Raw genomic sequence first — 13,069 nt, forward strand, 5'->3', positions numbered from 1 at the left:
ATAAAGTAATTGATACCTCCGGTTAATTCATCAGAGTCATTTAATTCAAAATTAATATTGATGCGCCACAAAGCTGAATAGTATCCTTCTTGTCCTTTACAAGACATAATGAAGAGTCAGCCTTTTCAATAGGAAGTTTCATTGCCTTACTACCACCTGCTGCTTAAATTAGTACTTAAAATGCTGTACTGACAACCTCCATTTTCTCTTGGTCAAATAAAAGAAGTTGGAGCTTCACTGGAGTTTGAAAATCTACAAACAAACCTAGGGGTCATAAAGAGGAGTTCTTGAAAGAAGTCTGCTTTCATGTATTGCCTCAGACATATAGAAATAGCACAGAATGGTTATCTGGATAAAGCATCATTTATCAATGAGAGATATGCAAAACGTAGTGCAGAGATTTTTATTTTTTCCAATTTTAGGTCTAGTATTTTATGGATTGCTATACAGTTTCATAACCAAAGATCCAAGCAAAAAAATAGTTAAAACGGAGTGATTCATTTGTACTTTATTGTTAGTATGTAGCCCTGTATTTATCATACCTCTCGCCAGTATACGTTCTGGAATGCTTACCTGTTTAAAATGGTTACCGCCTCTGCGTCATCCCTACAAAGCAACAATTTCTCCATGTTGTACTCCAGCACAGCCAGACCAAGCTGTAATATGGCCTTTATCCCATCGTAGAAGAAACAGTCCACAACGTTCACTGCACATTCAAAGGGCAGGACGCTGATGAAGAGAGTCAGGAACCAGGAGAGGGACACAGAGGAGAAGAAAGTCATGTCCGTCATATGGTCAGTTAACTGAGGCAGATGAACTCGGATTAACTCCTCAAAGACGGCCTGGTCTACTAAGGCCCCTAGAACCCAAGAAAGAGACATTTACTGCAATGCAGAGGAAACACATTTAAACTGCTTCCCACGGCTTACAAAAGCACATTGTGAGATTTCAAAATAGTACTCTACATAGGGTCAAGTGAGAAACAGAACACCTAAGGCTCGGGTGAAGATCCACCACAATAAATCAGTATTCATATTATGCAGGACAATATTTATTTTATAAAGACAATGTTTAACATACTCCGATGAAAATGTTAGTTTACTGCATGACATTTAAGATTATCTTTGAGGACCATTACCATACCGTATTCTTTTCAGACACATCTGCAATTGTCCTAAATATTCAGAAACCCATCGCAAAAAAGAATCTCTTATTTTTCATCTCATGCAGTTATTGTATTGCAACAGTAAGAAAATCAGTGCCTGGTGCACGAAGTGATGCACCGCACGCAGTGATGTAGGAAACAGTGCAAGGGACCATTCTGTGAAAATAGCACAGCAAGCCAAATAGATATTAAATCCACAAATTGAGTGGCAACTGAGATTTTCAAATAACCATTCAAAATAGCGATTAGGAAAATGCATGTACAAAGCATTTGAAAACAGCAAAAAGGGACAAAAACAGCAAATTGCACCTGCAATTTACCACGAAGTGTAGGCAGGCGGTAACCAGGTACAAACTAGAAAATGAGAACCAAAATGAAAAACCACCTTTTTCAAAACGACTATCCTCTATGCCACAGTGAAACGGAAGCAAATATCGGGAGCACCGCAAAGGAGAAGAGGGCCAGCGAGAGATTTTTCAAGCAGAGCATTACACTCTTTGTGAAAACGAAGCAGTAAGTGCCGGGCATGTACATGTTTAGCAGGCTAGTTATCTTAGCCCTCGGTGTATGGCAACGACATTCAGACAAACACCGGGGAGTTCCCAGAAGACAATCTCCTCTGCTCACTACACTGCTAGCTGCCAATTCACTAAAGCGAAGGTTGATGGTAAATCCCAGAGTTCCCCATTCACGGAACTCTTGGATGCTCATTTGGGCAGAATACATACATTAACAGCCTTTCCCAAATTTCCAGGTGAAACGTCCCTCATGCCACAGGCTGTGTGTAGGACTGACATATATTGATCTGTTGACGACCACCACCACCACCACCCTCTCCAAAAAACTGAATACAACCACAGTGACAGCCAACAATCAATGGAGATAGAAGTGGCGCGCACTGCTGAGTGCTGTGCCACTGACACGTGGCACGAAATCCAATGAGAACAGCAATATTAACACATATCAAGAGTAAATCTGATATGACTCTAAAGGCTCAAATGCCGATTGGTTCGCATTTAACCAATGTTTATATCAGTATAACACACCTCCCAAAAAATCTAAACTGCTTCGAAAGAGTTGTCTTCTAGTCCTGGAAATCATCACCACCCTTTATTTTTATTTAGATTATCTGAATTGGAGGGAAAAAAACGACATTTTGATGTCAACACACTAGTGAGACAAATTAAAAAAAATATACATATTGCTTCTTATAGTAAGAAGTTATTACCAATGATTCGGCGATTGAAGTAATCAGGCAGCATTCTTTCACAAACCGCAACAAGCAGCCAAAACGCTTCTTCTTCGTTGGCATACAGAAGCAGCACAGATGTCAGGATGTTCATTGCCTGTAAAAATGTAAAAGAGAAAATTCAAGCAATTGACACGCCATGCATAGGTTACTGCGCACACAGCTGTGAAATAATGTACCAGGAAAAAAATTACTTTCTTGTATCTTCTGTACTTTTTTGTCCATAGAGCCCATCTTCATTTGAATATTCACTTTATATATAAACAGGGACTTCGGTACAAACACATAACATTCGAAAATCAATCCCATGAAACAATGTGTTCCGATATAAATATTTCTTATGTAATAATAATAATAATAATAACAATCATTATTCGGCATATGAGTAATACCATAAAAGATACATATTTTTATAAAATACACCATCATGTAAACAGGAAGGAAAAAAAAAAATCTTTCAAAAGGTTACCACATGCCAAACAAAGATCATGTATGTACACTTTCATTATCCCCCTATCTCACATATCATATATCATCCAACCCATTCTGATTATAATTATTATTTGTAATAATCCACTAAAACTTATACAGCAGCAAGTCCTAGTGAAAAGTCGCAAAAATTTCTCCATGGTTCAGACCCTCTTCGTGTTCCTTAACTTTAAAGCAGCTCTTAAGAAATTGGAAATACAGAAAAGCGTAAAATCATCTGATGACAACTTTAACCCCTTCGATGCTCATGACGGAACGGTTCCATCATGAGCATCGGTTGAGCTGTGCTCATGACGGAACCGTTCCGTCATGACCACGCCCGCGCTAGAACCCTTCAGCACCGCGGGGGAATCCGCGCAGCGCTGAAGGGGTTAAAAACAACAAGGTTACACGTGCTTGTCTAAAACGTGATCTTTTTAAAAGGCCCTTCAGGTACATTTTTCTAGGATATGCATAAAACGGGGAGAGTAGGACGAAGTGTAGGGTATCCTGTAGAGACCCATTGTCGCAGCCACGTGGCCCCTTATCTTCTATGTTCAATGTAAAAACCCTCAGGAACGGCCAATAAATAATGAAATGTTTAATCTAAAACGGGTGAGTAAAAATCTGTTGTGTGGGCTGATTGCAAACAGTAAGTAAGGTTCTATTCCCTGTGTTGATTTCACTGATGCATGTTCTCTCACCGTGGGCTTGGCGAGTTCTATAGCGTCCCGATGCCCCATAGCATACTTAAAGTGCAGGTCTTTAATGAGTGCCTTATCCTGGGTTCTCGCATTATCAGGGTTTAGGAAAAGGTCTATATGTCCTAGTCTAGAAAGACTACAGCCCGAACTGCTGAACGGAATTACACCAAATTTAGCAAGGTAGGTAGGTCTTGGTCCAGAAAGCGTGCTTTTTTTTTAAAATGGTGTAAATTCGTTCAGTAGTTGCTGAGAAATTCAAATAAGAAAAAATATTGATAGCTGACCACCGGGGAGTATTCGCGAACCCTCCTGAGTTTCATTCTGATTGGCTGCCAACACTCCAAACCAGAATGTGTTGGCAGCCATCTTGTGACTCAGTAACCGAGTCACAAGAAAACAGTAAAAAAAGTTAAAAATGAAAAAAGGGGCAGGGTAGAAACAACCAGACCCCCTAGGTCGGCTCAGGGGGTCCCACAGGAACTCCCAGGCCCCCAAAAAGTATTTATTTTTTAAATTTTCAGCCGAAGTCATGCTGGGTGCGCGAATCTGGAAGAAAAAAAATTAAAACGAAGTGCGGTCTCCGGCACTTCGTTTTCTCAAAGCCCCCGGGTGACCCAGGTCCCGGGGGCAATATTTAATAATAGTGCGGGGGCTTACGGGGCTAACCCTGCTATAGCAAACACTGCTTTGCTTCTTGGAAGCGAGAGCAGGAAACCTGCTCTCGCCTCCATGAAGCCGAGCAGTATTGCTTCTGGGCAAGGGGAGCTGCATGTTAGCAGCTTCCCTTGCTCAAAAGCAATGCCGGCTTCCGCAGGAGGCGAGGAGTCTGCAGGGACCATGGAGGCATTGGGTCCCCAACTTGAGGGCCGGCCCCGGAGGATGGGATCCCCGGGGCCATAATTGGCCTCAGGAGGGGTCCACACGGGCCCCCACCGGCAAAATAACAGGCTGGCCAGGCCCTGGGGGATGGGGTCCCCGGGACAAAAAGTGGCCCAGGAGAGGGGGGCCACGCGGCCCCCCCCCCCTCCTGGAAAAATAAAAATAAAAACGAGGCCAGGCCCCTGGGATGGGGTCCCTGGGGCCAGAAGTGGCCCAGAGGAGGAGGGCCACGATGCCCCCCTCCCCGGTAAAAGAAAAATGTATATTAAAACGAGGACAGGCCCCGGGGGATGGGGTCCCGTGGTCAATAGTGGCCCAGGGAAGGGGGGGCCAGGCAGCCCCATTCCCGTTTTTTTTTTTTTTTTTTTAAATAAAAAATGATCAGGCCCTGGGGGATGGGGTCTCCAGGGCACAAAAATACTAAAACTAGGGGGGCCACACAGCCCCCCTTCTAAAAATATTTAAAAAAAGGAAAAGATGGCATCTCTCCGGAGGCCCCGTCCCATCCCTGCACCAGTGTGCAAACGCACCTCCTGGCACGTTCTGAATTGGGGGATTAAGACCCCCTCAATCCTAATGGTCCTTAGGGGCCAACTAGACCACCAGGTACCTCCAGTAATCCCCACACAGTGGGATTGCTGAGAGGTGGTCTGAGGCCACGCCCCTTTTTACACCTCTTTACGCACTGCTGGTGGGGTGATGAGGTCCTCTTGTTTCCTGAGGACCACAGGAGTAAAGTGGACTTCATCCCACAAGCAGCAGTGCGCCAGGCGGAGCGTTTGCAGAGTGATCATGGCATGAGAGAGGCATGGCCTCGGACTACACTCAGAAATCCAGCTTTGTGGTGCTTACTGGCGATAACAGAAGAGCTAGTTGGCCCATAGGGACCCTCAGGAGGCAAGGGGACTTCCTTCCCCAACGAAGAGCACGCCAGGAGGAGCGTTTGCAGAGTGGTGGACAAAGGGGGCGTGCCCTGTGTTCACCTCTCAGCAATCACACCGTGTGGGCGCTTACTGGAGGTAACAAGTAGGCTAGTTGGCCCCTAACCACCCCCAGCAACGAAGGGGACTTCAATCCCCATCCAAGAGCACGCCAGGGAGCGTGTTTGCAGAGTGGTGGGCGTGGCCTGCTCTGAGAACTTAGCAATCCTGCTGTGTGGGACTTACTGGAGGTAATAGGATGTGACTGTTTGGCTGCACTGACATTTGCACAATTATACATTTTCCGCATTTGCCACATAATCCATCATCTGCTGCATATTCTGCAGATTTGAACAAAACACCAGTCCTAAGCTTATTTATGGACTCAAAGTCTGTCATACTCCTTTCTGAATCAGAGGTCAAGATTTTACATTCAGATAGAAATAGGGAGGGAGCATGGTGGCATAGTCATGAGATCCTGCTCTTAAGTGTACTGCCTATCAGTGGTGTTACGTAGGCCACCACAGCCCCTGTGATGTGGGGTGACCCCTAAACTCCGGGAGCTACCTCTTACAAGTACCCTGGCCTGATAGCTCTTGACTGAATCAGGAAGGGGCCCCTCGATGTACTATCCCCATCTACTGGTAACGGGGACCTCCAAAACCGTGGTTTTGATACCTTTAAGGAGATGATTGGTATTTCCACTTCTGTTAATGTTTGGTCGGTATTGAAGACAGCCACTGTCTTTGAGTAGGTGCACAAAATAGAAAATGGCCTTCATTGTGACTCCAGAACATTATAGACGTGCTCTAGAGCTCAAGAAAAATATAAAATGTGGCAAATCCTGTTGGATGCATTAAATCTGCCAATGCCATTACAAAAGCAGCTACTATGCTTTATTATGGTTGCAGTAATTATCCAGCTGTATTCTGCTAGCAGACATCCTACCAATGGCGAGCTTACTGCATTTGCAGGAAATCAGTACATCCCTAAATCAGCTCCTATGCTCTCCCCAATTAAAAACGATTTGTAAAATGATGTCGGCTTCTAGGCACACTCAACCAAAAAATAAAAAGTAACCTAGTTCAAATGCAGGTGTTGCAGTATGCATTCCTGGATATAAGGAGAACGGAGGGTACAAAACAGAAACATAAAGGTTGAGAGCCCCCATAAGATGCATAGTAATTAGTCAGGATAACTCTCTCACAATACCAGACCCCCACATACATTGGGAGACCATCCTACAACAGAACAAACGTCATCTTGAATAGTCACTAAGCATGCGCACAGATTAGAATTTGAAACAAGGTGAGCGCATGGTCAACAGCAGGGCGTCGCCTCTAATTTTTAACTCAAACTAATTAAGATATTTTGGAGCAAAACCTCTAATGCTATATTAGTCAGACACATATTAATATTGACAACAATGCTGTATACATCACATGATATGGGAGGTACTCCAGTTAACTTCAATTTGTAAATCACAGTTTAAAAGTCAGAAAACAAATGCATACCCTGTAACCAGAATTTTTCTAGCAAGGATAATTGTTTAATTTCCAGGTATGCTTAGGTCAGCTGCAAAAGGCCTGCTCTGCAGGTAAATCTCTTGTTCACGTTGATTAGCCATCCTTCTCTGTCGATGACCATGTTGGCTCACAGAGATCTTGCATGTGCACTGGTAATGCTGAAAGTCTAATCAAAAGTAGGACCCCATTTAAGAACTGCTTGCAAGAACTACACTCTCTTACCAAGTCCCATGCAGAAACACTACACCTTCTGACTGCAAATGTTTCCAACCACCCACCTCATATTTCAAACTTTATTACATTATGTCAGGATAGTTTTACTAATGTTAACTATTGACATCATTCCGTTGTACGCCTCACTGAACCTTGAAGAACGGGGCAACTGCGTACGATATAGCATCTTTCTAGTCAGTCTCTGAACGATTCTTGGTCTCAGCTGGTTTACGAGAATTTCCCATCACCTGAAAAAATTACACTAGCTACCCAATCTCAAGAAATGCATCTTCAAAGCTCTCGATTTTTGTCACAACACCCTTTTGCATCCTCTTTTAACTTGTTGTCGTTCCACTTCACCACAAACATGTCTTACAATTTTGCTATTGCTAATCTTCTCATGGTTGCCAGATTTCATAAATCTTGTACTGGCGGCTGGGGCTTTTTGGTCCTCACAGGCAAAGTCTAATGTCTACCACACAACGGGCGCTCTATGAGCTTTTTGATTACCTTTAGCAACTTAAACCCCATATCTCTTCCTCAGCTAATTTTCCCAGGTATTTAGAAATAACGGAATACATCGGTATATTAATTAACGTGTGCATCTTTTCAGATTGAGTATAGAAAGTTTTAGTTTTATGGAACTTTGTAGCACAATAAGCCATATTATGCCATGTCTCCAAACTCTGCGAGGCCAATGACTACTAGACTTATTATATATTTATAGATTGAAACAAGGATTTTGCTGTTGTAAAAGTCATTACTATTTAATGCAAGCGGATTGTTTTTTTTTTTTACTTCATATATACGTTTGTAGGTATGTAAATTAAAACTTTCTATCAATGGGAAGTCAACAAAGGTCCCTTAGGGCAGAGGCTCCGGAGGACGGTGGACCTGTGATCTATGTGGGTGCTTCTTGTGAACATTGGAGCTTATGCATGCTGAATTATTTTCCATTGATCAATATTTTAATAAGAGCTATGGCAATAAATATTTGCCTATAATTCTAGGTCATATACTTTGTAATAAGAGAAGAGCCAGAATTTACCTCAAACAATTTTTCGATACTCTGATATGTATAACCGGAATAACCTATTCTATATGACCACATCTTTACGCCACTACCCTGCACTTTTTGTCCTATAATAGGCAAGCTCTCCAACCAGTTTTCTGTTCCGATCATATATTTGTGCTTTATATTTTCTCAGCAAACTAGCAGCAAAAGAACGCACATAAAAGCATTGTCAAGCAACTGTACTTAAAAATAGGAAAGGCAAACAATTTAATATGCATGCAAAATTGACCTAACTTTTTTTTAAGCAAAATTGAACTTTTCCAATAGATATAAAAAATGAAGTAAATGGCCATCATTACCTGGCAGTATCCAATTTTGGGATTTCTGTATGCATAGGCTGTAAGGACTCTCCTCAGTGCAGAAATCCCAGTGTCGCTCTGAAAAGCTGGGTGCTCGGGAAGAGAGCGCCGCAAATCACGCTCAATTTCATCTGTCGCCAATGTGCAGGTACCCAAAGATTTCTCTACGATTACTTTATAGTACCCGGAATTGGTAGCCATGTCATTAACAGCACCTGTCAATGTTAATTTGGTTGTACAGTGATGAAATATTTTCTAAATTTACAGATGTGCCTAAAATACATGTCTGAAAATACTTTAAACCATGTCCTAGGCATGAGCATTAGTACCATGAACATTTTATAAAAAGCTTAAGGATGCTGTATTCTGTACAGCACAATTTTAAAAAAAACTCAACACCGATCCAGAAGATACGTCTTGAGTGGTAGGGGACTACAGAAAACACCGATGGCAGGAATGGCTGGAAAATATTTTTGAAAAATACTTGTGTGATTATTAGAATATCTGGAGGAAATTACTTTCATAACCCTACACTGCTTTCATTTTACCCATGTTATGAGATTTCTATACTTCGGGGAAAATCATGGTTTCGCAAGAGAAACAGAACTAAGCATGACAGAATTGTTTGTTTCAGTATGGATTGTATAACAAAAATATAGCTTTTTAATGTGATTAATCAGGATTTCAATTCGGTCACAAAAACGTTCATGCTTGAATTCCTTCATTGCAAAACACCCTCGGTCTAAGCAATTTGTCAATGGACTTGTTCAATATCTTATTTTATTACAACACTATATGTGTTTTTTCGAACTTTAAACTCCCTAGATAGGTTCAGAAGCTTAACCTGTATGAGAACCAAATTAATATGAATTAGGAGTATAAAATATAAGTTCAACATACTCTACTGATAGAATTGAGACATAGTTATGGGTGAATCTTAATGACTTTATCCTGTAATAACTCCATAAACAAAGGGATTAAAATCATTAAATTATGCACAGAGATGAAGAAACGTGATTGTAATCATGTTTGTCTGCGGGTTAAGCATCACTGGAACACCTTAGTTCAAATTTGACAGTACATTATATTACTTATCTGTAAATTGTTACCTTAGGAACTGTGCAGTCATTCCAAATGGTTAAAGTCTTGTAACACTGTATCCTTGTGCAGTGTTGAGAACCAGTTCTGATGAAAGCGCTACACTGATGTGCAGCACTGAAACATAACTGGGCTGGGTAATCGGGTTCTCCTGTTTGTAATCTTGGGACGTGAGTCATAAATAAAGTCTGTTTCTAAGGAGTATCCCACTCTCAAACAATATTAACTCCTTTAAGGTTTCCAGTGAAAAGCAGAGATCTGCACAAGGATTAAAGTATTTCCTCTTTATTCAAGCTTATAAGTCCAGTACATAGGACCCCATCCATCAGAGGTCAGAGCCACTCCAGCTTCCCAACGCCTCTTCAGTTTAAATCCCAACATTCTCTTCTGGAGTATATAACACACTACTATTCCAGAACACCTATTACAGCATACCACCCCCTCGTATTACAAAATAAAACATGCTAAATTCAACATACCACCACAACAACAATGCACACACTAATTAATTAATTCTAATATCATGGTAAGATACAAATTTACACGAAATCCTCAAGACCCCATGGTCTCCTACTCACATGTAAACTTTTCCTTTTGACAGCCTGCATTTCACCACCATCAAGATATTCTTCAGTGCAGACCTTCTCAGACTCTTACCTGCCCTTTGTGACAAGTTCATTGTGTTCTTGCCTGCCCTTTGTGACAAGTTCATCGTGTGCAGAACGCTTTCAAAGTGCAACTCTACCCAAATTCCAAATGCAGTGATCCTCTGTTTTAATCGTGTTTTTGAACAGCTTAATTACTCTTATGGGTTAACTAAATGTGTCCAGCAACCCTTTACTTGGGTTTTTATCTTCACCCAATCCCTAACATTGACTCTTGTATTCTTCCCAGCCATCCGCTTATCAAACAATTCCTTTCTCTTTCTTAGAATCTCTCTTTCTCTCTCCATCCTCAATTTTCTCCATTCTCAATTCCTCACAGCCAGGCACCTGCTTAGTTCCAAGCAATTTCATGCTGTTCCCTCACGCTGGACCCACCATGTCATCAAGGGATCTCTTCTTGAAAACAGAAACGATGCAACTCCTGTTGGAGAGTGAGGAGTTAACCTGTACATACAAACCTCTCTTAAGTTCCTCCATCCAATTCAAACCATTAGTCAGCGCATGCTGTATGCAATCTTTGACAACTTTAATAAAGTATTCGATCATTCCAATGGCTGATGATCTAAGAATTTTCTTTATGTTTAATGCCCCTCTCGTTCTAAAACTCCTCCATCATCTTGAACCTTACACCATTATCTGTCAATGGGGAAAGGGGAAACCCTTCTCTTCCAAATATTTCTTCCTACAATAGTATAACATTACATTTCCACTGCAATACCCACTTTCAACTCAGGCCACTGGGAAAACATATCCATGCATGTGATAAACCTATCACCACTCGATACCCTAATCGAACCCGCAATGTCCAGTGCTACCTCAATCCAAGGGCCAGATATTGTTTCTCTGATCACCATAGGTTGTGTTCTGCATTTTAAAATGTTTCAACTCTTTCTACATTCAATACAATCATGCACTACTCCTTCAACCAGGAGATCCATGCCTGGCTACCAGTAAATTACCCTCACTATTTCTTTAGTCTTAGATATACGTGGATGGCTTTCATGTCCCTACCAATCAGTCTCATTCTCACCTTTCCAGGCAGAACTAGTCTACCCACATTCATTACCAAACTATCTTCCAATCAAAGATCATCTCTCACTTGCCACAATCCCTTTACCTCACCACACCTTATCCTCTTCAGACCATCCCTCCTTTGACCTACATATTACCACCTGCAACTGTGTAACGTTCTCCTGTTTTTTTACACTCATCCTCTTGAATTGTGCCACCTGATATCAAACACACCAAATTCATCTCCAAAACCTCATTTTCTTTACCATTTGTCTCATCCACTCACAGCCCAGAGCAACAATCTAAAATGATATTCATAACCCCAGCTAAATCCGAAACAACAAAGTCAATCTCTTGCAATGCTACTACCCATCTTCAAATTCTACAAATTCAATTCCTCTTTCAAAGGCTTATGCTCCGTTTTTTACCTCAAAAGGGCTTCCCCATGATATTTGTTTCAGTCTTCTTACTGCCCAATAGACAGCCAGAACCTCCTTTTCTATGGCTTAATAGTTGTTCTAGGCTCCACGCAATGATCTACACATGAATAAAATTGTGTTCACTTTTCCAGCAGACACTTGCTCTAACACCTTAGGCCAAATGTCATCTGCCATAATTAGATGTCCAAGAAAATGTCACACTTAGTTTGCACTTTTGAGTCTCTTCAACACCTCACACACTCTGAAATCATGCTCCTCCTGAGCCCTTCCACGCACCAACACATCATCCTGGTATATCTTCACACCACCACATGATATTTGTTAATGGATAGCGATCCACTACTACAGCCCTGTTTAACTACCTCAGATCCACACAAAGTAGCTCGCCACCTTTTACCTTCCAAGCAATCACCACTGGTGACACCCATTCAGTTGCCTTCACTTCTTGAATGCACACTCTCGCAACTTCTCCAACTCCTTTTTCATCGCATCCTTGACCATCATAGGCACACTTGTCACCTTTCCCACCTTAGGAATCACACCAGTCCTAGGTTGTATGGGGTGAACATAATTCTTCAGGTATCCTTACTCCTTTCCAAAGACCTCAGGGAGTTGTGTCTCAAAATCAGTTGTGTTTTTCACATTGTCAACCTTTCTTAGCAACCCAACCATCTTTTAGTTTCACAGTTTCGTTCAGATCAAGGAACATAGATAAATCTCTCTGATGAAAACAGCTAATTAAGGAATCTCCGTTAAGAGAGACACATATTTTAGCTGGAACCACTCTGTCAAATAACTCAATAGAGCCCTAAAAGTAATCCATCAAGTTGATGGGCTGTCATCAATAACCTCTGGGCTTAATATAAGGTGTCACAAAACTCATTGAACCTTTCAAATTCTCTTTTCAAAAAAATTTAGGAAACATGAATTCGCTCCACCTCAAACAGCCCTCCACTTTCTAATTTGTAAAACAAGTTCCTCACATTAAGGATCAGAATCATACACTACCTTTTTTATATTTTTCACAGATCCACAGCAAGATATAAAATGCCCTTGCCTTCCACGTGTTTTGCATGTGACCTTCCATCCGGGTCACACTTTGAAATTTGCCACATATCCCATATTTCCACACCTAAAACATCTAATCTGGGATTTATTTATCGCCTTTTCTTTTTGCCGTCCAGCAGCAGCTGGAATGCCCTTAGATTTGACCACTTGCACTGTTTCCCTGTTTTTAGCACTAGACCTCTGGTCGCGAAAAACTTCCACACATGCTTGCAAAAGCCTTCTTGATTTATCCAACAGGCATCTTAACATAAATTGGTCGTGCAATCTTTTATCAGTTACCACATCAAAT

General features: G+C 41.5%; 1 protein-coding gene across 1 annotated transcript in view; it reads right to left on the minus strand.

Annotated features, from left to right (window-relative positions):
* TBC1D8B (TBC1 domain family member 8B) overlaps positions 1–13,069 on the minus strand; it is a 765,078-nt gene that overhangs the window by 347,782 nt on the left and 404,227 nt on the right. The window contains exons 10-12 of the mRNA XM_085608029.1: positions 8,499–8,713; positions 2,394–2,511; positions 574–859 (exon numbers count right to left, since the gene is read on the minus strand). Of these exons, the coding sequence (XP_085464155.1) occupies positions 574–859; positions 2,394–2,511; positions 8,499–8,713 (619 nt within the window). The remainder of the gene's footprint in view (positions 1–573; positions 860–2,393; positions 2,512–8,498; positions 8,714–13,069) is intronic.

This window comes from Triturus cristatus, chromosome 5_2 (genome assembly GCF_964204655.1).
Source record: "Triturus cristatus chromosome 5_2, aTriCri1.1, whole genome shotgun sequence".
NCBI classification, from domain to species: Eukaryota; Metazoa; Chordata; class Amphibia; order Caudata; family Salamandridae; genus Triturus; species Triturus cristatus.